Here is a 27683-nt window from a genome sequence, read left to right on the forward strand (position 1 = left end):
ATCTTGTCATATTTTAGGATGTCCCAATGTTTGTATATGATCCTTCTAAAATTGTTCACCCCTATACTGTAGGTGGTGATAATTGGGACTTTAATCACTTTAGGGTCCTCCGGGTCTCTTTTGCTACTTTTATTTAGTGTTTTATCCTTTAATAGGGTGTTTCGATCCAGATTTTTTACTGTTCTGATAATGGGAATGAGTGATTTTAGTTCATAGCCCTTTTCAGTAAATTTAGCATTTAATATCTCGGCTTCCTCTTCGTAGTGAGTTTCAGTGGTACAGTTTCTTCGTGCACGTATGTACTGACTGTAGGGTATGTTTTTGAGCCATATTGGCAGATGACAGCTGTCCAGGGGGATGAATCCGTTTGCATCTGTAGGTTTATGGTACGTTTTTGTATATAATTTTCCATTCTCGATGAATATACTCAAATCCAGGAAGGTGATATGTTCTTTATCGTGATGGGGCGTAAATTCCAGATAAAATTCATTTTTATTTAAATTAATTAAAAAACTGTCAAGGGATGAGGTATCCCCTTGCCAGATGAAGATAATATCATCTATGAATCGCTTCCAGAGGACCAGACCCGCACCGAGCTCCCCCTGGGGAAAGATGGTGAGCTCCTCCCATCTGCCCATGTATAGGTTTGCGAAACTCGGTGCGAATCTGGTCCCCATCGCGGTCCCCCACGTCTGGAGGTAAAAGTCGGATCCATATTTAAAATAATTATGATCTAATATGAATTTGATACACTCATCTATAAAATCGATTTGGTCACCTGACATGGTGTTATCCTTTTTTAAAAAATGTTTTACAGCTTCACATCCCTTATTTTTTTCAATTACTGTATATAAAGCGGTGACATCCAGGGTGCCTAAAATAAAATCTGCCTGCCATTCGATCCCTTCTAATATTTGCAGAATGTGTTTGGTGTCTTTTAGGTAGGCTGGTAATTGGGTCACTTTATCTTGCAGGAGGGTGTCCACATACTTGGATAGGTTCGATGTGAGCCCTTCTATCCCCGAAATTATGGGTCTACCAGGGGGATTAGTTTTATTCTTATGGATTTTCGGGAGATAATAAAATATGGGTATTCTGGGAGTATGGTTGTTAATGAACAATGTCTCTTCTTTAGATAGTGCACCCATTGTTTTGCCCCTTAGTGTTAGTTGGTTCAATTTTATAGAAAATTGTGTTGTGGGGTTGGATAACAATTTTTTAAAAAATTTTTTAAAAAATTGTTATCCAACCCCACAACACAATTTTCTATAAAATTGAACCAACTAACACTAAGGGGCAAAACAATGGGTGCACTATCTAAAGAAGAGACATTGTTCATTAACAACCATACTCCCAGAATACCCATATTTTATTATCTCCCGAAAATCCATAAGAATAAAACTAATCCCCCTGGTAGACCCATAATTTCGGGGATAGAAGGGCTCACATCGAACCTATCCAAGTATGTGGACACCCTCCTGCAAGATAAAGTGACCCAATTACCAGCCTACCTAAAAGACACCAAACACATTCTGCAAATATTAGAAGGGATCGAATGGCAGGCAGATTTTATTTTAGGCACCCTGGATGTCACCGCTTTATATACAGTAATTGAAAAAAATAAGGGATGTGAAGCTGTAAAACATTTTTTAAAAAAGGATAACACCATGTCAGGTGACCAAATCGATTTTATAGATGAGTGTATCAAATTCATATTAGATCATAATTATTTTAAATATGGATCCGACTTTTACCTCCAGACGTGGGGGACCGCGATGGGGACCAGATTCGCACCGAGTTTCGCAAACCTATACATGGGCAGATGGGAGGAGCTCACCATCTTTCCCCAGGGGGAGCTCGGTGCGGGTCTGGTCCTCTGGAAGCGATTCATAGATGATATTATCTTCATCTGGCAAGGGGATACCTCATCCCTTGACAGTTTTTTAATTAATTTAAATAAAAATGAATTTTATCTGGAATTTACGCCCCATCACGATAAAGAACATATCACCTTCCTGGATTTGAGTATATTCATCGAGAATGGAAAATTATATACAAAAACGTACCATAAACCTACAGATGCAAACGGATTCATCCCCCTGGACAGCTGTCATCTGCCAATATGGCTCAAAAACATACCCTACAGTCAGTACATACGTGCACGAAGAAACTGTACCACTGAAACTCACTACGAAGAGGAAGCCGAGATATTAAATGCTAAATTTACTGAAAAGGGCTATGAACTAAAATCACTCATTCCCATTATCAGAACAGTAAAAAATCTGGATCGAAACACCCTATTAAAAGGATAAAACACTAAATAAAAGTAGCAAAAGAGACCCGGAGGACCCTAAAGTGATTAAAGTCCCAATTATCACCACCTACAGTATAGGGGTGAACAATTTTAGAAGGATCATATACAAACATTGGGACATCCTAAAATATGACAAGATCATTGGTGACAGGATCCCTAATAACCCGACGTTTATTTTTAAAAAAGCCCCAAACCTGGCTAATTTGGTGGCCCCGTCCATCAAAAAAGATGTAGCGAATGACAAGACATACAATAAAAAGGGTTTCTTCCCCTGCAGATTATGTAATAACTGCAAAACCGTGAAGCATCAAATCAAACCCACATTCCAAATGGACACACAACAGGGCAAATATACAATCAAGGACTTCATCACGTGCCAGACGAAGGGAGTCATTTATTATATCAAATGTCCATGCAACAAAATATATATTGGACGAACTAAAAGAGAACTGAGGGTCAGGATAAGGGAACACATTAATAATATTAACAAAAAATCATATAATCACCCATTATCACGGCACTACTCAGAGTTCCACCAAGGCAAATTCCTAGGATCCCAGTTTGGGGGCATTGAAAGGGTTAAGGAAGACAAGAGGGGAGGGGACTATATCAAAGCGATGTCTAGAATAGAAAGTAAATGGATATTCAAATGCAACAGCTTGGCCCCGGTGGGATTAAATCAGGAAATAGAATTGTTTGCATTTCAGTAACAACTAATAATAAAAAAGATTTAATATAGGGAAACATACTGACATTTCTGTGGCTGTAAGAACTTTGTTTACCTGTTGCCATGGGAACCGGAGGAGCTACATAAACCACCCAGGTACAACGAACGGATTAACCCTGACGAAGGAGCCCGATAGGCTCCGAAACGCGTTGGTTAACTTTTGTCCAACAGAGGCCCTCGTACTTTGCTTGGTGACGTCACCATCATCGGTCTCCCGGGCAACACATACACAAGCTCCCTCGCGCTGCGCGTGCTTCCGGCCGGAGCCGCACGGCTGCTGAGAGGTGAGCTAGGAAGACGCCGCAAGAACAACATCAGCAACTTCCCATCAAATAACCATATCCTAAGCGGACCAACAATCCAGGAACCACTGTGGATTAGAAGATAAGGTAAACCAAGGAATTACTAACATTACTACTGTCAATAATTTTGACATTCTCGAGACTAACTCCGACATTACCTTCTCTCAATGCCGTAAAAACCTCTGTGCACCAGTCGCTCTATGCTACAAAGCACAGATTAACAGAATAAGTATTCACTCTAGAGGTTTAATTGTTTTGACTGTGTTATCCAGCGCTCTCTTGCCACTCATTGCCCACGGGTGATTCAATACTAACGTTTACATTTACCTGAGGAGAACAATAGCTCCTTATCGGCTAGTCAGCAGCAGGAGCTGCTTTATCAGGCAGATCTACACAGCCTCAACAACAGGAGCGCAGGGGGGGCTCTATATAATTCTTTTATACTCCATTCTAGTAAATGGGCACGGGCTGCAACACCAAGCACAATGTATGGCACTGGACTTGGTAAAGCTGTGAGGAGGCAGCGGCATTCGCAACCTCTTCATACAGCTTATCGGCAGGTGTGCCGGGAGCCGGATCCCTAATAATCTGGGCTGCCATTGGACATCTCGCTGTAAGGCAGAATAAGACACCCATGAAGGGCTTACACCCCAGTGCTGTAAAAAAAAAAAAAAATAACAACAATGCAGGGCTTTAGAAAAAGGCCCCTTAAAAACCGCCAGTGTTAATGGGTTAAAACTAGATCTTTGATTGATATAAATGAAACTAAAATATAACGAAAATGACAATGAACCCTAAGCTGTCCCCTATGTTACCCTATGGGACCTGTGCGCAAAAAAACTCCTCAGAGTCCACATGAAAAACTCTGACAACTCTGGAATTAATGAATCAGACGAGTCAATAAAATGGGCAACGGACGCGCAGTGTGATCAATAACTACATTTAGAGGATGACAGGCGACTCATAAATATTCACAGCGCGTTGGGCAAGTCCCATTTTTTTGCATTCCATCAGATGGTGATTTGCGCGGCTCTGAAGCACTTACAAGCTTGCAATTTTCCCAAATCAATGAATAACTTTGTGGCCATTTTTTTCCCAGGGGGTTAAAACCTAAGAAACTTAATCATGGAAAATGAAGAGACTCCGATGGGGGCCTGGAGAGATCGGTCCAGAGGTCTAGGGGCCTGGAGAGATCGGTCCAGAGGTCTAGGGGCCTGGAGAGATCGGTCCAGAGGTCTAGGGGCCTGGAGAGATCGGTCCAGAGGTCTGGAGAGATCGGTCCAGAGGTCTAGGGGCCTGGAGAGATCGGTCCAGAGGTCTAGGGGCCTGGAGAGATCGGTCCAGAGGTCTAGGGGCCTGGAGAGATCGGTCCAGAGGTCTAGGGGCCTGGAGAGATCGGTCCAGAGGTCTAGGGGCCTGGAGAGATCGGTCCAGAGGTCTAGGGGCCTGGAGAGATCGGTCCAGAGGTCTAGGGGCCTGGAGAGATCGGTCCAGAGGTCTGGAGAGATCGGTCCAAAGGTCTAGGGGTCTGGAGAGATTGGTGCAGAGGTCTGGAGATATCGGTCCAGAGGTTTGGGGGCCTGGAGAGATAAATCAGTCAGGGAGGAAAGAGCCGACCTCATCATCACTTCAGCTCCATGTTCTCTCATTGCCCGTATCACCAGGGAATACGTACCGCGGCAGCATCTGGCCAGGCCTGGTCAGAGGACGCGTCCTGGAAGGAGGGAGGAGGAATCCCATCATAAGGCGGACTATACCCATCATTGTCTGTATGAGGGGTGTCCTCATCATCCACCAGCATCTCCCTCTCTTCTATAAATCTCCTCATTTCATGCATTTCCCACGAATCCTGTGAAGGGTTGGGATTTTCGTGTGGGATATTAAAGGAGTGCCCCATTGTCAGAGACGGCTCGTCCACCAGCTCCTCTCTGCCGTCGTCTGTGAAAAGCTCCATTTGGTATTTCTCCTAAAAATAAAGTGTATAAATCAATAAAGGCGCCAATAATATCTTAAAGGGCCAGGCGTCACATTGATTTAAAGGGTAACACTTGGCAGACACCACACATTGCTCCATCGTTGTCGGACGACCACTGACGACTAATAAAACTAAAAGGAGGCCTATACGACCAAAGCCAGATCTTGTACAGAGACCTATAGATGTTACATACAGGGCATTGGGGCCGCTTTATAGAAAAAAATTTGGAAAGGTAATGGTGGACACCTATGCGTAAGAGAAGGCAAAAACCTACAGATTATGGGGCACATTCATGGAAAATGTCTTTATTGCCCATAGCAACCAATCACAGAACGTCTTTCATTTTTACAAACTGCTGTGGGAAAATGAGAGCTGGGCTCCGATTGGTTGCTATGGGCTACAAAGGCAGAAAAAAAATAATCATACTGATGTATGTTGCCCATAGCAACCAATCAGACCTCAGCTTTCATTTCCCCAGAGCAGATTAAGAAATGAAATCTCATTGGTTGCTTAAGTTTTCATAAATCTGCTCTAGTGGCATCAAATAATCTTTGTTGCCCCTGGCAGCCAATCAGAGCTCTGCTTCCCTTTTCCCCACAGCAGTTTAATAAGGATGAAATCTGCGCTGTGATTGGTTACTAGTGGAATGGTGCAAGGAAAACTGACTTAGGTGCCCCTCCCTAGCAACTAATCAGATGGATGCTTTCATTTTGTAAAGGAGCTCTAAAAAATGAAAGGTGGAGCCTGATTGGTTGCTATGGGCCAGTTTCCTTTACCACCAGTTTTGATAAATCTCCATCCAGTGCACTAGAGTAAGATGCGCCAAATTTATTAAAAGCAAATCTACTCCAGGGTCTGGCACACAATACAGTAAATTTGTCCCACTGGGGAAAACCACGCCCTCCTGCTAAGCACCGCCCACTTTCTGAAAAGCGCAGAGTGGCGTAAAATTTTAAAATTACTTTTTTGGCATAACAATATTTGCGTCTTTTTACACTAGAAAACTGGAGCAAATCGTATAATAAATCGCCTCCTTATCTATATGTTTTTTGACTTCTCACATCATTTGGTATTTATAGTAAACATTTGGCGTATAGATGGCGCTTGCATTAAAAGGGGATGTAGGACAATAGAAAGAAAAGCGGAAACAGCGCCTCACTAGGCTGCAGTCAGATTCCTGTGTTTCTACAACTCGCACCAGATCTAAAGGGGGTGGAGCATGACAAGAATTCTCTCTGGTTCTCATGCTCCGCCCCCTCAGGCCCTGGACTATACATCACACGGTGTCTGGAGTGTTCCTTTAAAACACCGGGCGCGATGATATATATAACATTATAGGAACATTCCTTTAATCCGGGACCAATGCTGGATTATTGGAGGCGCCTAGTAATTGCTTCTCTGCTCATTCCTGTCCAATGCTGGAAGTTTCCGGATTAAAGGAAGTTCCCTGGGTATAAAATCTGTCACCGTTACATGGTAGAACTGTGCTGTTGGCGACGGGTCGTCCACCGCTGATTCCACTGCGTCCACCGATTCTCCCACCAGCGGGATGTACACGTGTCCTCCTCCTCTCACATCATTCTGGTCACAAGGAAAAACAACAGATCGTTAGGGGTAAGAGCAACAGCATAACTCTCATCATCCGCTCATTCCTCAGGGCGATTACAGGGGGACTATTCCTGAAGCACTGTAAACATTCTGATAATCCGGAATTACGGACTGATCCAAACGGACCATGAACTGTCTAAATGAATACTCACCAGAGTGACTGCAGCAGTATTGGGGTCACGGAGCCACCAACCACCATCATGGACTCCAGCTGCGTCCGGGTTACAGAAAAGCTGGGTGACCACCAATATAGCTGCCATTCCTGCTCTCACAGGAGTCGTCACCCATGAATGGGACTAATTTTGGGATCATACGTTGCACCCTCCCACCCCTTGGTGCTTGTCCCCACAAGTCTATAGTTAGGTTTCTATAGCATGACAGCAAACATGGTTAGTTGGTTTAGAGTAACAAGAGCCACCATGCACCAGTACTTAAAGGGGTCTTCCACTGCTGTACCCCGAGGTACCCCGAGGCCACTGAGCAGTAAATAAATATGAACTCTTAACACCAGCTACCATGGTGGTCTAGGAGGTGAAGGGGCCCAGGGCCATACTGTGCACCACTGTAAAGCTAGGGGACTTCCATACAGACTGGCACCGGGGGTGGGGTGATTCTGCAGCCGTCTGGTGATCTACATTTTACATATAAATCTAAAAAAAGATTTTAGTAAAAGTTGCAGGAAGCCACGATATAACAGCGGATACCCCCTTTAACTACCCCCCCCCCCCACCCCCCACCCATCCCCCTGGCCATTAAACCCAATATCCCCTCCACTGCCTGGTGACCATGGGCTGCACTTTTATCATCATGCTAAAAAGCTCTGCTACGTAGTAATATATTTTGTTTCAATTCCCTATGACTTTTCAAGATCTCTGCTCACTGTAAGTGAATGGTCATTTGTATCTTGAGGCTGAAATGCAGTACAGCCCTAATGCTTCTCACAGCTGAGGGTTTGCCACAGTTGTATCCAGTCTAGTTAATCCTCTATGAGCTAAATACAACAGCAGCACAACATTATCTCCTGCCCTGGGAGTTTGTTACAAAGTATCAGTGCAGTCTGGAGTGCAGGCCCACAAGACTGTTTAGACTACTTCTCACAGCTGAGGGGTTGTTACAGTGTTTCAATCTGGACGATCCTTTGTGAGCTAAACTCATCAGCAGCACAAACCTCCCCCTCCTGTTACAATGTATCCGTGCGGGTAAAACTTGTCAGTTTGGAGTTCTGGTTGGTTAGCTCATAGCAGGGATGCTGAACCTGCAGCCCTCCAGCTGTTTTAAAACTACAACTCCCACCATTCCCTGCTGTAGGCTGTCCGGGAATGATGGGAGTTGTAGTTTTGCAACAGCTGGAGGGCCGCAGGTTGAGCATGCCTGTATAGAGGATTGCCTAGTCTGGATATAATTGTAACAAACCCTCAGTTGTGAGAAATATAAAGGGATGTTCACCCCCGTTGGATAAAAATCTGACCTGTAATGTCCATGGCAGAACTTTCGCATTTCTGCTGCGGATGTGCAGTTTGCAGTACCGCGGATCTGCACAAGGATTAGCCCTGCGGTCATTGCTCTGGTTTTCTGCGCAGAATCCATGGATGTGATGCGGATTGCAGACGGATTCTACAAGGATTTCCAAGAGGAATCTGCACCAAAATTCATGTCATATCTGACCAGTGTGAACATGGCCTTAAAGGGATTTTCCACCACAAACAGCATTTCTCAAGGACTTTCCAAAGGACTGGGGGAAAAGAATCTGATCAGTGGGTGTCCGACTGCTGAGACCCCCTTTACCCTATCAAAACCTGGCGGTCCTAGGTTCTCCCACTTAAATAAAGCAGCAGTTGCACGTCTCTTGCCGCTCTATTTAACTCTATGGGTCTGCTGCCAAATGCTGTACTCCCCCATCACCCATAGAGTTGAATGTAATGGACACGCTTGGCTGCCCCTTCATTCAAATATGGAAACACAGGACCCCCACTCATGGATCCAGAGGTCGAACCCCCACCGATCAGACACTTGGGATATGGGATACGCATTTGCCATTAAAAGCCATCAGCAGATTTGTCCCTATGACACCCGCTGACCTGTTACATGGGCACTTGGCAGCTGAAGGCATCTGTGTTGGTTCCATGTTCATATGTGCCCACATTACTGAGAAAAATGAAGTTTTAAATATGTGCAAATGAGCCTCTGGGAGCAACGGGGGCGTTACCATTACACCTAGAGGCTCCACTCTCTGCAACTGTAATGCCCCCCTGCACATTGATTGACAGGACCAGGCAGCGAAAAACATCATCTTCCTAGGTCCTGTCAATCAAAGTGCAGAGAGAGCAGAGCCTCCATGTGTAACGGCAACACCCCTGTTGCTCCTAAAGGCTCATTTGCATATATTAAAACATTGTTTTTCTCAGCGATGCGGGCACATATGAACATGGAACCAACATGTTCCCATCCATTCACAGCAAGCAGAGATCTCGGCAATGGTGTGGAATTGAGACACAAAACACTTATCAATGTTGCAGAAACTGTCATCATACCATTGTTAAAGGGAACCTGTCACCAGGATTTTGGGTATAGAGCTGAGGACATGGGTTGCTAGATGGCAACTAGCACATCCGCAATACCCAGTCCCCATAGCTCTGTGTGCTTTTATTGTGTATAAAAAACGATTTTATACATATGCAAATTAACCTGAGATGAGTCAGAGCTTGAAAATATGACTCTTCTCTGGTCACACAAGTAAGATATGACTCTTATGTTAATTTGCATATGTATCAAATCGTTTTTTTTACACAATAAAAGCACACAGAGCTATGGGGACTAGGTATTGCGGATGTGCTAGTGGCCATCTAGTAACCTATGTCCTCAGCTCTATACCCAAAATCCAGGTGACAGGTTCCCTTTAAGCCTTTTTTTTTATACAAGACTGGATGAGCCCTTTAAAGGGAACCTGTCACCAGGATTTTGTGTATAGAGCTGAGGACATGGGCTGCTAGATGGCCGCTAGCACATCCGCAATACCCGGTCCCCATAGCTCTGTGTGCTTTTATTGTGTAAAAAAAACGATTTAATACATATGCAAATGAACCTGAGATGAGTCCTGTAGATGTATCCTGAAGGGATATTGCCGGTTTCAACAAATAAAGATTATTCTTTGTTTACTGAATAGATACATAATGTTTCAATGTACCTTCTCTATACATTGAGAATGCTTTATAATACCTCTGCTTGCTGTCACTTAATAGGAACCTTGCAGTGGCTAATAAGCTGTAGTGGACACGCAGGTGCATGACTGTACTGTAATGAGTTGTGCAGTTGGGGGTCAGTCACACCACTCAGGTCAGGACAGATACGTATCCACTGGCAGCAAGCACAGATCTTGAAAACTATAAAGAACTGATACAGGAAGGATATTGGAAAATTGTATAACTTTTCATTATACAGAGAATAACCTTTATTTGCTGGACTTAATGTAGAAAACGGACAGCGATAATAATGAGAAGCCGCGGTGGATTCTGGGGATTGCGGCATCTGGTTGGATTTGGCTTCTCTCCCTCATTCATTATATTTGGGGTGAGGAGGGAATAATTATGGGATGTCCAATTATGTTGATATTTGGAAGCAGCGACAGATTAGAAGTGGATTTCATGGCCTAGTTAGATCTACAATTCATTGCGCCAGGTATGGCGGTGGGGAAGGGGGTGTCAGTTCTTACCACCAATGGCTTGCAAATGCCAATGCGGACTCTTCCCGGTGGCACAGATGTTAATATTTGCACAGCCTCTTCCAGCGAAGCATTGTCCATAAAACTGTCATTTACAAAGACCAAGCGGTCACCGGGCAGAATGAGTCCGCTCTCCTCAGCCACACCACCTGCTAGCAGAGACTGAACCACAATCACCGTCCTTGCTGGATCTAAGGGATCCTGAAGATGGAGCCAAAAGCCAAAATAGTGAGAAAGACCAAGAAGGCTTCACGTCTTCTTACACACAGACAGCAATGGGGTCACCAGTGGTGAACCCCGAGGCTGAAGCACAAGGTATAGAGGCAATGCACAGAAACAGGCAAGGGGGAGGGTTACCTGCAGCACAGAGGAAGCATTTTATTTAAAACAAATAATAATAATAAATAAATAAATAAAAATAATAAATAATAATAATAACAAAGTAAAATTCCTTTAATCCAGAATTATAAGATCAAACAATCTGGATTAATGCATGGCTATAGAGAAGAACGTAAAACTTGAAAGGGAGAAGCATCTAGTAAAGCAGTGCACAAGTTAAAAAGCAATCCACATGATCTCCTGCAGCCGGGGTATCCGAATTTCCAAACTAATGATGGATTGGGGAAAAAAAGCTATAGGAAAATGATATTATATGCAGGCTGCACACTATGAAAAAGTGTGTGTGTGTGTGGGGGGGGGGGGGGGTGGGGGGGGTTTAATTTCTTAAGGCTTAATTTCTTCCTGTCTTCAAAATGATGACCATGTCCAATTCTGCTTGCTGTCACTGAATGAAAATAACAGGAAGCTGAAAACTCATACAGTGTGAATACTTTAAGTTTTTTTTTTGCAAGTGTATCCAGTCTGGAGAATCTTCTGCCTGCTAAATACATCAGTCACACCAATGTTTCTCTTGCTTGATACAATGTATTAAAGGCAGCTACAATGTATCAGTCTACTGTCCAGACTCCCTGCAGATTGGATACAACTGTAACAAAACCTCAGTGAGATTTATAAAATCGGTTTTTCAGGCTCTGCATTTAAAGAGGACCTGTCCCCGCTCCTGACCTGCCTGTTTTAATAGCCTCAAGCATTCTCCATGTAATAACGATTCTGGAGCATCTATTCTTATGACTCTATGTTGTGCCATTCCTTTATTTCTACTAGAAGTTATGAATGAATTGCTAGCAGTCTGCAGTAAGGGTACAAAGGGGAGGTAACCAGTCGGGGGGGAGGGGGGTGGGGGTCCTTGCACAGACTCACTTTATCCAATCAGTGCTGCCATTGTCAGACTATACAGGGACACGCCCCAAACTGGTTACCGCCCCTCTGTACCCTTACTGCAGACTGCTAGCAATTCATTCATAACTTCTAGTAGAAATAAAGGAATGGCACAACGTAGACATGGGGGAATGAAAGTAGCTATTAAAACAGGCATGACAAGAGTGGGGACAGGTCCTCTATAAACAATGTTTTACCTCACAGCAATCATCTCAAAAAAGGTGAGGAATAAAGAAAAGCACTAAAACAGAGAAATAATTTTTTTTAAAAGTCTGATTTTCACAAAAAACAGCTCCACACCTGCCCATGGGTTGTGTCTGGTTAATGGGACGCTGCAGTTCCACACACAACCTGTGGATAAGAGTGGCACTGTTCTTAGAAGGCCACTGTGTTTTGCTAACCTTTCACTTTGTGTGAAAACGTTAAGGCCTCATGCACACGACCGTTGTGTATTTTGCGGTCCGCAAATCAAGGATGACATCCGTGTGCGTTCCGCAATTTGCGGAACGGCAAGGACAGCCTTCAATATAACTGCCTATTCTTGTCCGCAAAGAGCGGACAAGTATAGGACATGTTATATTTTTTTTGCGGACAGCACACGGAGTGCTGTCCGCATCCTTGCGGCCCCATTGAAATGAATAGGTCCGCATCCGAGCCGCCAAAACTGCTGCTCGGATACGGACCAAAACAATGGCCGTGTGCATGAGGCCTTAGACAGATTTTAATATAATGGGGCCGTTGAATTTTTTCAGCTTGTGAGGCCGTGATGTCTTCTGTGCCTGAGTTTTGTATATATGGTAGATCATGCATGGGAATGTTTTTTTTTTTTTTTTTTTTTTTTTTTTTAAGGGGACCACCAGCCCTCCTAATGTCTATTTTAGTACATGTCTGCATTCCCCATAGAATAAAAATTCGGGAGCATCCAATTCTTATGACTATTATTCCTCTTTAAAATGTCTAAATAAAGTTGACAACTGGGTGCTACCATTTCCCTTAACAAAGGGGTGTGTCCCTGCAAAGTCTGACATTGATTGGCCAGAGTGACACTTTGTAGGGACACACCCCCAACTAGTAACTCCCTGGAGGAATAACAGAGGAACTGCAGGTTATAATTAAAAGCTGTTCCAGAAGTGTTCTATTATCTGCAATGCAAGCATTTACTAAGACAGACATGTCTGGGGAGGTGAGGGGTCCTATTGATATTATGACCTATGGATACACATATAGCAGTGGTCAATGTGACCTGCTCCACGGGGGAGAAGACGACTGTGGCCTCCATCTTTACCCTCACCCCCAGAACCCATCAATAGCTCTTGAGTTAATAGGAAGGTCATATTTAGGATCCTCAATAAGCTAGAGCGGTGATATTAATGTGCAATGCTTCATTTCCCCTGTGGGGGCGCTGCAGGAAAATTAACACTTGCTGTAGGATTCTCCCACAGATGACAGCTGATTGCTCGGATGTCCCAGGGACAGCATAGGCTGGTATTTTATAATCTGAGGGTCCCAAAAACATTGTCCAAAGTAGACCCCCCCCCCCCTCACGTTAACTCTTTCTGAAATCACTAATAACGTCTCTTTTTTTGCAAATGAGATTTTCCCTGTAAATTACCCCTGACATCTTTTCTTTGCTTACTCTTCAGAAGCCACGTCCTCGGAGTGACTTGCACTGGAGACAAGTGAATTTACACCTGCGACGCCATCCGTATCAAGGGCGTTTGGAACATTCCGCAATAGTGCGGAGCTCCCCGCGGGGACGAAACTTTGCAAAACTCCAATTGCACATTAGTCAACTGAAATTAGCATTCATTAAGCCAGAGATAAAACCACATTATTTTTTTTTCCTCTCCATGATAAGAGACTGCAGTATTTTATACTGCCCCCCCCCCCCCTTCATCTACTCAATGATCATCATAGAGAGGGGGGTAGAAGATATAACCCTGAAAATGTGCTGCTCGCCTATTCTGCAACTTAAACAGACGTTCCTTGGAGTAGACTGAATTGATCCATTAGGTTGATGGAAAACTTAAGCACATATGCTGACTCAGGAGAACTTCAGAATATTCTCCCAGTGAAGATATATGTGTATTGGCCAAGAGAGGGCAGTAACGATCAATAATTCCCCACAAATGCAGCTACAGCACTCGTCACTTTTGTGATGCGCGAAGCACAAAATGCTGAAGGACACGCTTTTATTTTTTTATTTTAAAGAACACATTCCTCACTGGGTAACAAAGTCGCCTCCGAAGAGATTGTGGGTGCAAACTATCCAGCGTCGTCCCCCACTCACCCAAAAATAAAATAGGGTGCCCCCCCGAGAGGAGCAAGCAGGTCTGGAAAATAGTAATGACTCCTGTAGGTCCACTTCTACATGGAGATCATAAAAGACACTTGTATTAATGAGGATGTGATGGGTCCTGGTCACATGGAGCCCTGGCCTCGCTATAGATAGAGCACAGCCTCCCACAAGAACAACACATTCTGCTCCTGAAATACTCTGTGCTGCTGGGAGACCTTGCTCCCGTCTCAGTTCCTTGACCTAGTCTCAATCCCCTCCTTACATCACGATGCTGCCTCTGCCCTTATATGAAGAGACCAGTCATCGACTTCTGCCTGATTATACTCCTCTCCTGAAATGCTCTGTGCTGCTGGGATCTGTGCTCCTTCTTCCCTAATATAACTCTCAGTCTTCTTCCCACACAGCTCAATTCAGCATCTCTCAACAACGTATCGCATCCACCCCAGCAAGATAAACACCCTGCACTGCTGAAATGCTCTGTGCTGCTGTGGAAAAATACCCCATTCTACTATGCAACTCCTGGTCTGTGACCTCCAACAAGATCAATACATTCCTCTCCTGAAATACTTGGTGCTGCTGTGGAAAAAATACCCCTCCTACTATGTAACTTCTGGTCTGTGACCTCCCACAAGACCATCACACTACTCTCCTGAAATACTTGGTGCTGCTGTGGAACAATACCCCATTCTACTATGCAACTCCTGGTCTGTGACCTCCAACAAGAGCAAAACATTCCTCTCCTGAAATACTTGGTGCTGCTGTGGAAAAATACCCCTCCTACTATGTAACTTCTGGTCTGTAGCCTCCCACTATGTAACTTCTGGTCTGTAGCCTCCCACAAGACCATCACACTACTCTCCTGAAATACTTGGTGCTGCTGTGGAACAATACCCCATTCTACTATGTAGCGCCTAGTCTGTGACCTCCCTCAATATCAATACATTCTGCTCCTGAAATACGTGGTGCTGCTGTGGAAAAATATCCCTCCTATTATGTAACTCCTGGTCTGTGACCTCCCACAAGACCATCACACTCCTCCCCTGAGATACTCTGTGCTGCTTGCTCTGTTCACAGTGATCTCCCACTTGTCTCCATTCCCTCCTCCATATCAGGACCCTGTCACTGTCACATGCAGTTCTGTCCTCACATCATCACATAAAACGGACACGTCACTGCGCTCACATCAGTTTATGGTCTCCTACTCCTCTCCACTGCCCTCCTCGTTGTGACACTGCCCCCGTCACATGCAGACTCCCCAGGTCAGTATATCAAGAGCAGCGCACTACAGTCCTGCCTTTTCTAAAATACTCTGTGCTGCAGCAAGACCCTGCCCTTCTATTATGTAACTCTTAGGCTGTGACATGGTAGCTATTTTCCTCCTCACATCCTGTAACTGTCCCTGTCCTTGCTATATCATCATCATAGGAGTGGACAGATCTGCACACACTCATTTCCTGAAATACTCTGTGCTGCTGTCAGTGTGCAAAAGTTAGTGCACCTTTCAGGAAAACATGATAAATCCCAAATGTCAGACTGTGGAAGAGGAATGTTGGGGAGCTCCTGCACCCCTAATGCTATATATACCCAAAGTTTGAGAGAATAATAGAGAGAGAATAATGCAAAGTCTCAGCAGGAACCCCTGGCCCCTGCCCAATTGTTGCACTTTCAATACAATCTAATGTAACTCTCTTGATAAAACGTCTGCCCCCCCCCCCCCCCCCCCTGAAATCAGAGCGCACAGATGGAATGTGAGGCACGCGGGGCCGATAAACACACCGCCAAAATAATCTGCCCTGGTATGTGGCAGTGAGAAGGGTGGGGGAGTCGCGGCCTTCAGGTGGTGGGGACATGTACAACTACTGATGAGGAAGCATAAACTCCAGCTCTGGACCCGAATCAGATCCCAGGGATGGCCACCCACCTTTTCCAGGCTCCTGAATGGCAATTCTTCCTAATAAGCTATGCCATAGACAAGTGGACAGACTTACTGCCCAGGAGTGTGGAAAACATGGGTGCACCCCCCCCCCCCCCACCCCCTTTCCCTACATGAAATCATTAATGGTGCATATATTGGTCGTCATCCAGCTTTCCCAGAGACAGATATAGAAGGAATGGAAAATTAAATGTGGCCTAAAGGTAACCACTGCTGTGTGCACGATGACTTCTCGAAATCTTCGCTTCTTGCATTTTTTCTGTACTATCAGGTCTGCATTATTCTTGCATGTGACATCACTATATGTTGTTTACTCCTATTCTGTGAGGTTACAGGTGCATGACATCTCTGTACAGTGACATCACTGTGTGCATTGTTCCTGTACAGTGACATCACTGTTTATTATCTCTGTACAGTGACATCACTGTGTGCATTGTTCCTGTACAGTGACATCACTGTTTATTATCTCTGTACTGTGACATCACTGTGTTTATTATCCCTGTACTGTGACATCACTGTGTGTATTATCCCTGTACTGTGACATCACTGTGTTTATTATCTCTGTACTGTGACATCGCTGTGTTTATTATCCCTGTACTGTGACATCACTGTGTTTATTATCCCTGTACTGTGACATCACTGTGTTTATTATCTCTATACTGTGACATCACTGTGTTTATTATCCCTGTGCTGTGACATCACTGTGTTTATTATCTCTGTACTGTGACATCACTGTGTTTATTATCCCTGTACTGTGACATCACTGTGTTTATTATCCCTGTACTGTGACATCACTGTGTTTATTATCTCTATACTGTGACATCACTGTGTTTATTATCCCTGTGCTGTGACATCACTGTGTTATTATCCTGTACTGTGACATCGCTGTGTTTATTATCCCTGTACTGTGACATCACTGTGTTTATTATCCCTGTACTGTGACATCGCTGTGTTTATTATCTCTGTACTGTGACATCACTGTGTTTATTATCCCTGTGCTGTGACATCACTGTGTTTATTATCCCTGTGCTGTGACATCACTGTGTTTATTATCCCTGTGCTGTGACATCACTGTGTTTATTATCCCTGTACTGTGACATCACTGTGTTTATTATTCATGTACTTTGACATCACTGTGTTTATTATCCCTGTACTGTGACATCACTGTTTGTATTATCCCTGTACTGTGACATCACTGTGTGTATTATCTCTGTACTGTGACATCACTGTGTTTATTATCTCTGTACTGTGACATCACTGTGTTTATTATCCCTGTACTGTGACATCACTGTGTTTATTATCCCTGTACTGTGACATCACTGTGTGTATTATCTCTGTACTGTGACATCACTGTGTTTATTATCTCTGTACTGTGACATCACTGTGTTTATTATCCCTGTACTGTGACATCACTGTGTGTATTATCCCTGTACTGTGACATCACTGTGTGTATTATCCCTGAACTGTGACATCACTGTGGGTATTATCCTGTACTGTGACATCACTGTGTGTATTATCCTGTACTGTGACATCACTGTGTGTTTATCCCTGTACTGTGACATCACTGTGTGTATTATCCCTGTACTGTGACATCACTGTGTGTATTATCCCTGTGCTGTGACATCACTGTGTGTATTATCCTGTGCTGTGACATCACTGTGTTTATTATCCTCTGTGCTGTGACATCACTGTGTGTATGATCCCTGTACTGTGACATCGCTTGTGTTTATTATCCGGTACTGTGACACGCTGTGTTTATTATCCCTGTACCTGTGACATCGCTGTGTTTATATCTCTGTGCTGTGACATCACTGTGTTTATTATCCCTGTGCTGTGATATCACTGTGTTATTATCCCATGTGCTGTGACATCACTGTGTTTATTATCCCTGTGCTGTGATATCACTGTGTTTATTATCCCTGTACTGTGACATCACTGTGTTTATTATCCCTGTACTGTGACATCACTGTGTTTATTATCCCTGTACTGTGATATCACTGTGTGTATTATCCCTGTACTGTGATATCACTGTGTTTATTATCCCTGTGCTGTGATATCACTGTGTTTTAGTATCCCTTGTACTGTGATATCACTGTGTGTATTATCCCTGGACTGTGACATCACTGTGTTTATTATCCCTGTGCTGTGATATCACTGTGTTTATTATCCTGTACTGTGACATCACTGGTGTTTATTATCCCTGTACTGTGACATCACTGTGTTATTATCCCTGTACTGTGACATCACTGTGTTTATTATCCCTGTACTGTGACATCACTGTGTTATTATCCCTGTACTGTGACATCACTGTGTATTATCCCTGTACTGTGACATCACTGTGTTATTATCCTGTACTGTGACATCACTGTGTTTATTATCCTGTACTGTGACATCAGTGTGTTTATTATCCTGTACTGTGACATCACTGTGTATTATCCCTGTACTGTGACATCACTGTGTTATTATCCCTGTACTGTGACATCACTGTGTTTATTATCCCTGTACTGTGACATCACTGTTTATTATCCCTGTACTGTGACATCACTGTGTTATTATCCCTGTACTGTGACATCACTGTGTATTATCCCTGTACTGTGACATCACTGTGTTTATTATCCTGTACTGTGACATCACTGTGTTTATTATCCTGTACTGTGACATCACTGTGTTTATTATCCTGTACTGTGACATCACTGTGTTTATTATCCCTGTACTGTGACATCACTGTGTATTATCCCTGTACTGTGACATCACTGTGTGTATTATCCCTGTACTGTGACATCACTGTGTGTATTATCCCTGTACTGTGACATCACTGTGTGTATTATCCCTGTACTGTGACATCACTGTGTTTATTATCCCTGTGCACTTGGACTAAGTGAACGAAGCGGCTGCTGAAGTCGGTCATTAAGAGTTTTACTTTGGGCCCCACAGTTACTTATTAGACCCTGAGCCCCATAACAGCTGAAGATGGGGTGTCCTTATACAGAGTCCCCTGGGATCATCCATTATCATCATGCTGATTGATCAACACCACAATTGCCAAATAAATCGTTACATCAGCACCCACTGAAATCAATTCCTTTCTGGCTAATAGAGGGAGCGAGTCTAGATCAGAGGACTTCCTTCTATCACATCCATGGGCTCCAAAAATACAGCTCGCTGCAGACAGCCTCTTAAAAAAAAAGAACCCATCGCCTCTCCCGACAGGTCTCCTTTTACAAAATACCAGCATTTTCCATGAAATAACAATTCTGGAGCATGTTTTCCTATTATTCTGCATTGTTCCTCTGTTATTGCTATTAGAAATGTATAAATAAATGGAAAACTGGGTGTTACCCTTCCTCTTGACAAAAAGGTGTGTCCGGCCTAAACTGGCAGCACTGATTTGACAATGTCAGGGTGTAGGGAAACCAACCCAACTGGTAACACCCAGCTGTCATTCTATGCATACATTTCCAGGAGGAATAATGTAGAGATCCGAGAATAGATGCTCCAGAATTCCTATTTCATGAAGAATACAAGTACGTACAGGATCACACAAGACCGGCGACAGGTTCTCTTACAACATTGATTCATGGTTCGAGATCCAGACCCAGCCGGGAACCATGATGAAATCTGACTGCAGCCCCCATATGAATATTTCAGGTTAAAAATGCTCTTTCTACACTCTCGGCTGAGCAGCCCGAGTTCACATTAAGGCTAAAGCAATTCATAAAAAACATAACACAGGAGTGAATTATAGACTAGCGGGATCGTATTATATATCCGCTCACACACATAGTGCATTTTCAATAGGGTGGAACGACCTCCAAAATACACATGGTCCCCACCGCTGTCTCCTGCCTGTGTTCAAACAACAATCCACCCAGACTTCAGGAGTAACAGAAAGACTATGGGCAGGATTTAGCCTTTAATTGAAGCTCCATAAAGCTCCACAATCTGTGATGAATAATTTCATAATATATCTGCACAGGGGTCGGATACAGAGCTCCTACTCCCTGCATGGACATAGTTACATGATAAAATTCTGGCTTACTGCAGCCACCACTAGGGGGAGCTCCCGAGTATAGTTTCTATATAAATCAATACAAGCTCCCCCTAGTGGGGGCGACAGGGCAGGCAATATTGTATAATTTAATTCTCTGACCTATGTTAATAAAAAAGAAAAACTGTACCGATAGTAATGTCATAATGTAGTGTTGTCCCCATCAGAGAGATGAAGACAGGGCCTGGTAGGGGCAGAAGCTAACCAAGCAGACCTCACAGGATTATCTACGGAGCGAGAGGATGTGGGCCCACCGAGCGAGAGGATGTGGGCCCACCGAGCGAGAGGATGTGGGCCCACCGAGCGAGAGGATGTGGGCCCACCGAGCGATTAGAATTTTTCTTATTTATTAAGAAAATTCCTTTTTGTGGCAGTCTTGACCTTGAAAGGAAGGTGGCCCATGCATATTTATTTCACAGGGGCCCTAGGTAGTCCGTGTCCGTTCAAGGAGGAAGGCCTGTGGGTGCACAATTTTTTTTACCAGAGAAGAGAAGATGGTGGCAGGACACTGCACCAAATTCAAGAATGAAGGGAGGAAGGGGGATATAGTGTTTGCTTGTTTTTTGCCAAATGTAACAACAATAGTAACAATAAGAAGACAGTAACAATAGTAATAATATGAGGACAGTAACAAAGTAACAATATGAATGTAACAAGAGTAACCAGATAAAACATTCTTTGTGGTCTGGAACACCGAAAGCCACAATTCATTATTTACGGGGCAGTTGTTGTTAGTACAAGTCTCTGGCAGAAACCAGTGCATCGCCAGCGGCCAGAAGTAGCCACGGGAGACACCTCCACGTATCAGGACTGCTATTAACCATCTACCTGGAGTCATATTGTGTTTCTCCCTGGTGTGGTGGAGAGCCTGGAGAGCCACGACATGGTTATTAAGGCCAGGTTATAACGGTTGTTCTTGCCAGTGATGTCAGCGCTGTATTATTACAGCTTACAGAACAACAGAGAGCCAAAAAACTTCAGGTCCATGGGAAAAACTGAACTATAAGGAATTATATATGGGAAGGGGTTTAATTACTTGTGTTGACAATATGGGAAGGGGGGCGTCCAAGTGCATCAGTGTTCACATGGCAAATTGCCCCTTCCCCATTATACTGAAGTTAGCGATAAACTAAAATAAAAAAACTGATTGCTATTACAGTCTGAGATGAGCGACACTAACGCTGCAGCAGTGCACTGCAACTTCAGCACCTCAATACAATATAACTAATGCTGCAGACCCACCCTGCAACATGACTAACGCTGCAGCTCCTCAATGCAATATAACTAACACTGCGGCAGCACAAACTAATGCTGCACCACCACCGCGCAACATGACTTGCGTTGCAACACCAAAATGCAACATCTACTGCTGCGGCAGTGCAAAGTAATGCTGTGGCATTGAGGTGCAATATAACCTTGTAGCACCGTAATGCAACAAAAACTGCAGCACCACAATGTGACATAACTAATGCTGCTGCGGCACAGGAGACAGTAGTTATTGGACACTAAGGGTGGAAGAAAAAAACATTTCCCAAACTGATAAGTAGAACAATGCACTCAGTGATGTCACAGTACGGGGATAATACACACAGTGATGTCACAGTACAGGGATAATACACACAGTGATGTCACAGTACAGGGATAATACACACAGTGATGTCACAGTACAGGGATAATACACACAGTGATGTCACAGTACAGGGATAATACACACAGTGATGTCACAGTACAGGGATAATACACACAGTGATGTCACAGTACAGGGATAATACACACAGTGATGTCACAGGACAGGGATAATACACACAGTGATGTCACAGTACAGGGATAATACACACAGTGATGTCACAGGACAGGGATAATAAACACAGTGACGTCACAGGACAGGGATAATAAACACAGTGACGTCACAGTACAGAGATAATAAACACAGTGACGTCACAGTACAGGGATAATACACACAGTGACGTCACAGTACAGGGAAAATGCACACAGTGACGTCACAGTACAGGGAAAATGCACACAGTGATGTCACAGTACAGGCAGAATGCACACAGTGATGTCTCAGTACAGGGATAATGCACACAGTGAGGTCACAGTACAAGGAGAATGCACACAGTGAGGTCACAGTACAAGGAGAATGCACACAGTGAGGTCACAATACAGGGATAATGCAAAAAATAAAGCCAAAGAGAAGTGATAATGCACACAACAAATGCGTCTTCACAGTAAAACTTAGAACGGGGCCAAATTCAATTTTCTATGCCCCTTCCATAGTCATCACTAGCTGAACTATATGTGAGTAAAAATGGACCCCCCCCTCAAGCTGTTGGGGCCCCGGAGCAGCTCCTATTCCGGTGGTTACACCCACGGTGTTCAGTTAAATCTAAGTTTAATTCAGTTTAATTATAGGTAAAGCCAAGAAGAATAAAAAGAGAAAAAAAATGCAATTTTCCATGTCACCAGTTTCCCGGAGAAGACGGTAATTCAGGACAAGAGGTCGCTATTTAGTGAGTAATGAACAAGTGTTTTCTGGAGAACGTCAAACTCCAATCTACTCGAAATGGATTCGCTCATTAGCATATAACTGAATATGGAAGACTTAGGCTCCCGCTCAAATACCATAGTTATTGGAAAAGTCTTTTCGAACCAGTAACCTTAACCCCAGAGGCACTTACTGGTCTGTCTATCCATCCAGTGTGGGATGGGTGGGGGGGGGGGGGGAGCGTCTTAAAAGCATTTCTTACACTATGGAGATTTCTGCTGCATAGGGAAGCGCGATGTGCTGGAATCACAGAGGAAATATGCCCACGGGGATATGCAATTTTGCAAATGCATATCCGTACTGAGAAGTTTAATTCTTGTAAAGTGCTCCCTGTACATTACAAATATTATCAAATATTGTAATTGGGACTAATAAATCTGAAGGGGAGGCCCGCCTAGAGGCCTACATGACATCACTGCCTCCCAGAACAAGGGGGGAATATTAAACAGAACGTACCACGCCGGTCAGAAGATTTACAGTATCCTGTACAATACACAGCGATGACAACCAGTGGTTTATGGGTTTATTCACTCCTCAACACTGAAACTGCACCAAGAAGGACGAGCGGTGAGGTTACGTAAATCAAGGAAGTAGCAGGTGTCGCTAAGATCTGCAGATTATGACATTTTCTAGCACCTAGCTCCAATCTGTGGCATGTGGGAGGGGCACAAAAGCCAGATCAGGAGCAAAGTTTTTCAGCAACACGAAACCTCAAAAATCACATGAAGTCGTGCGGGATGATTGTGCGATGCCCCCTGTTCATCGACATTTCAGTTATCACTTGTCATAAACTGAGAAGGACAGAATCCTTGAGCTGAGAGGCCTCGGTCTATCACTCCAGCAGATCCCTATGCGCTGAGGCCAAGATGTCAGCACTGGTCAATGTTGTGTCCTGGTGGTTGTTCTTCTCCCAATGAATTGTAATACCGGCAAGAGGAGCAGAGAGGAGAACCTCCACCTGGATGGACCATCTGAGTAGAAGAATGGCGTGTAGTGATCCATTTTGTACTGCAAGTGGAATTGTCACATCCCAAGCCTAGGGCGGCAAACAGTACACAAACTATCAGAAGGTGTCTGCATGACATTGGGCTACGAGCCAGACATCCAGCTACAGGTGCTCCACTGACCTCACGCCACTGGTATCAGAGGCTATTATGGTGCACAGCAAGACCATGGAGGCTGGAATCGAGGTCTGTCCTCTCCGCTTTTGTCCTGGATGCAATGATAGCCGGAGGTTGGTCTGGGGACCGCATGGGCAACACAATGAAGAGGCCTTCACAAGGGAATGTCACCAGTCCTACTACTGAGATTATGTTGTAAGGTGGGATAATGTACGGTAGCCGGACTGCTTTAGTCTTCATTTCAGCTCGGCGTTCCATTGATTTGATCGTGGAACCAGTGGTACAGTCATTGCTGCAAAGCGTTCTAGGAACTGTTTTTCAAAAGGTCAAAGCCAGGCCCCATGTTGCTCATGCTAACGTGAGCAGCCTGCGTGTGCTGAACATGCCACCATGGCCTGCAGTGTCTCTGGACTTGTCTCTCATCGAGCACATCATCGGTCAGCAATTGCAATGGGAGCTGCCAGCAGCGGATCTTGATGATTTGTGTGCCCAAGTGCATTCAGCCTGGCAGAGCATTCCTCAGATAACCTAATAACCTCACTGATATCTGCCAAGACATGGAAGTGTGGGTATTTCTGTGCATGACACTCATATCGATACTAAATAAATCGAGATACTTTGAATATTTTGTTTTTGTTTCTCTTATCATTTGCATATCATTAACATGTTTAGCCATGCCGTGATTTGCACAAAAACACAACTTTTCCTTCTTTGTAATACAATTTCAATGTTGGGGAGTGCGATAGAAGCTAAAATGTGATTGGTTGATTTTGTGAACCTCCACTTCACATCTTGTCATTTTCCAGTACAACATTTTTCGCCGATTAACTTCTTAAAATGTGTGCATGATTAAACTCTTGCTTCCTGCAGTCACAGTTACTAACTATGTGTATGGTGGGGTAGTATTACAGTAGTTATATTCTTGGACATAAGAGGCAGCATTATAGTAGTTATATTCTTGGACATAAGAGGCAGCATTATAGTAGTTATATCCCTGTACATAGGAGCAGTATTATAGTAGTTATACTCTTGTGCATAGGAGCAGTATTATAGTAGTTATCTTCTTGTACATAGGAGCAGTATTATAGTAGTTATCTTCTTGTACATAGGAGCAGTATTATAGTAGTTATATTCTTATACATAGGAGGCAGTATTATAGTAGTTATATTCTTGGACATAGGAGGCAGTATTATAGTAGTTATATCCTTGTACATAGGAGCAGTATTATAGTAGTTATATTCTTGTACATAGGAGCAGTATTATAGTAGTTATATTCTTGTATATAGGAGCAGTATTCTAGTAGTTATATTCTTGTACATAGGGGGCAGTATTATAGTAGTTATATTCTTGTACATAGGAGCAGTATTATAGTAGTTATATTCTTGTATATAGGAGCAGTATTATAGTAGTTATATTCTTGTATATAGGGGGCAGTATTACAGTAGTTATATTCTTGTACATAGGAGCAGTATTATAGTAGTTATATTCTTGTACATAGGAGGCAGTATTATAGTAGTTATATTCTTGTACATAGGAGGCAGTATTATAGTAGTTATATTCTTGTACATAGGAGGCAGTATTATAGTAGTTACATTATTGTATATAGGGGATAGTATTATAATAGGAGATAGCATTAGGTCAAGTTTTCATGTCAGAAAATCAAATATGATGCACTTGATTTACGCTGGGTTCACACCTGAGCGTTTTACAGCGCGTTCCTACACGCTGTAAAACGCACAACAGGCAAGAATTAATGATTCCCTATCCCTAACGCTGGGTTCACAACCTGAGCGTTTTACAGCTCGTTCCTACGCGCTGTAAAACGCACAACAGGCAAGAACCAATGATTCCCTATGGGAAGGGTTCACACCTGGGCGTTTTACAGCGCGTACGATCGCGCTGTAAAACGCCCGACGCTCAAACAAGTACAGGAGCTTTTTTTGGCGCGTTTGACGCGCGTTTGGGCCATAGACTCTTTGGACAACACTGCTGTCAATCACCCAAACGCGCGTCAAACGCGCGTCCACTATTAAAAAAAACGCGCATAGAAACGCGCGTTTGAGAAACGCCTAGGTGTGAACCCAGCTTAAGTTCACACTTGAGCGTTTTACAGCGCGTTCAAACGCACTGTAAAACGCTCAACACATGAATACCAATGCTTCCCTATGGCCCTGGTTCACACTTGAGCATTTTACAGCGCGTTTGAACGCGCTGTAAAACGCTCGTCGCATAAACAAGTTCAGGAGCTTTTTTTGGGGCGTTTGACGCGTGTTTGGGCCATAGACTCTTTGGACAACACTGCTGTCAATCACCCAAACGCGCGTCAAACGCGCGTTTACTATTACAAAAAACGCGCATAAAAATGCGCGTTTGAGAAACGCTTAGGTGTGAAACCAGGGTATGGGAATGGTTCTCACCTGGGCGTTTTACAGCGCGTACGATCGCGCTGTAAAACGCCCGACGCTCAAACAAGTGCTTGAGCTTTTTTTTGGGCGTTTGTCGCGCGTTCCCGCACATAGAAATTCGGGAACGTGCGACAATGTGTGCACCCCTGTCTCTGTATGCGCGATTGTAAACGCCCGTACAATCGCGCATACAGAGCGCTCGTTTCACAATGCTCAGGTCTGAACCCAGCGTTAGAGAAGGATCTGCAGTAAAAAACTATGGCCGACACTAACATTTCTGCCGTGGATTTCCAGTGGATGTGGCGGGAGATCCACACAAGGATCAGCCTCATTCAATGGGGCTGATCAGAGGCTTTTCCATGTGGACTCCTCTTCAATATCACTTTCAGAAAATACCCCATGCACTTGAAGCGATTGCTAAATATTAGTGGATTTGAACCCCCATCCTTGGCTGCTCCCGTCAGCCTCCGGTATAATTACACGTATATCTGTAAAGTTCACAAACAAATTTGCTCGCGATCAGCACATCAGACAATTCTGCAAGATGAACGATCGGGCGCAGGGTCCATTTGTCGCCCCGAGGCTTTGCTGCCTGCGTGAATTTTTATAGCCAATAACTTTGAAATGTAATGTCATGCTTTAAAAAGCCAGTGGCAGCAGATAGATCACATTTATTTTACCGTCAGGATCGGAGGAAATAAATAAATAAAAGTGACAGAAGAGGGAGACGAGGGGGGAGAGCGGCGGCGCGGTGGTCCTGGGAGGCATTCCTCTCCTTGTAGAGCTCATCTCTGTACCCTAAATTGCGACAATTATATGAAATTACTCGCTGACTGAATTAAGTCCTGGAGCAATGAGCAAAATAAGGGAGCGTTTCACTCGGGTGTTTTTTGTGTCATCGTGATCAGTAATTATTGTGAGCAGCTTTCAATCAGTGCCAAATCCTGCTCACTGAATTTACTCTAAAACTTTGTAAAGGAAGTATGGGGGGGGGGGGGGATATTATCTGAATGTCTTTTATGGATACAAGCTGTAATTCAATAGTATGTGCAGTCTGCATCCTGTATGCATGATTTTAAGGGGACATGCCATCTTTCCAGCTACTTCTATAAGTTCTTGAGGTCCGTGAACTTTGTTGGGCTATGCTATGACTTTTTGCAAGAGAAACATCCATAGAAATGCTCCGAGTTGCAGCGGGTATGTAGACTTTTTCAGCCATGAATGTTAAATTTAAAAAGCCAAAACATTTCTACAGGAACAAATAATAATATTTTAGCCCTTCCTTTTTTAAGCTTCTGCTTTCTTTTGATCCTATTTTCTTTCATATTATATCAAAATAAAAACTGATGTATGTCAATAAATCTCTGTGTTCCAGGAGCTCCACCATCATCCCCCTCCTCCCCCTCACTG

General features: G+C 43.8%; 1 protein-coding gene across 1 annotated transcript in view; it reads right to left on the reverse strand.

Moving 5' to 3' along the window:
• Positions 1–27683, reverse strand: part of PATJ (PATJ crumbs cell polarity complex component) — a 195574-nt gene that overhangs the window by 104359 nt on the left and 63532 nt on the right. The window contains exons 19-21 of the mRNA XM_044302377.1: positions 10636–10845; positions 6786–6899; positions 5019–5309 (exon numbers count right to left, since the gene is read on the reverse strand). Coding sequence (XP_044158312.1) covers positions 5019–5309; positions 6786–6899; positions 10636–10845 — 615 coding nt within the window. The remainder of the gene's footprint in view (positions 1–5018; positions 5310–6785; positions 6900–10635; positions 10846–27683) is intronic.

The sequence above is a fragment of the Bufo gargarizans genome, chromosome 7 (genome assembly GCF_014858855.1).
Source record: "Bufo gargarizans isolate SCDJY-AF-19 chromosome 7, ASM1485885v1, whole genome shotgun sequence".
Classification (NCBI taxonomy): Eukaryota; Metazoa; Chordata; class Amphibia; order Anura; family Bufonidae; genus Bufo; species Bufo gargarizans.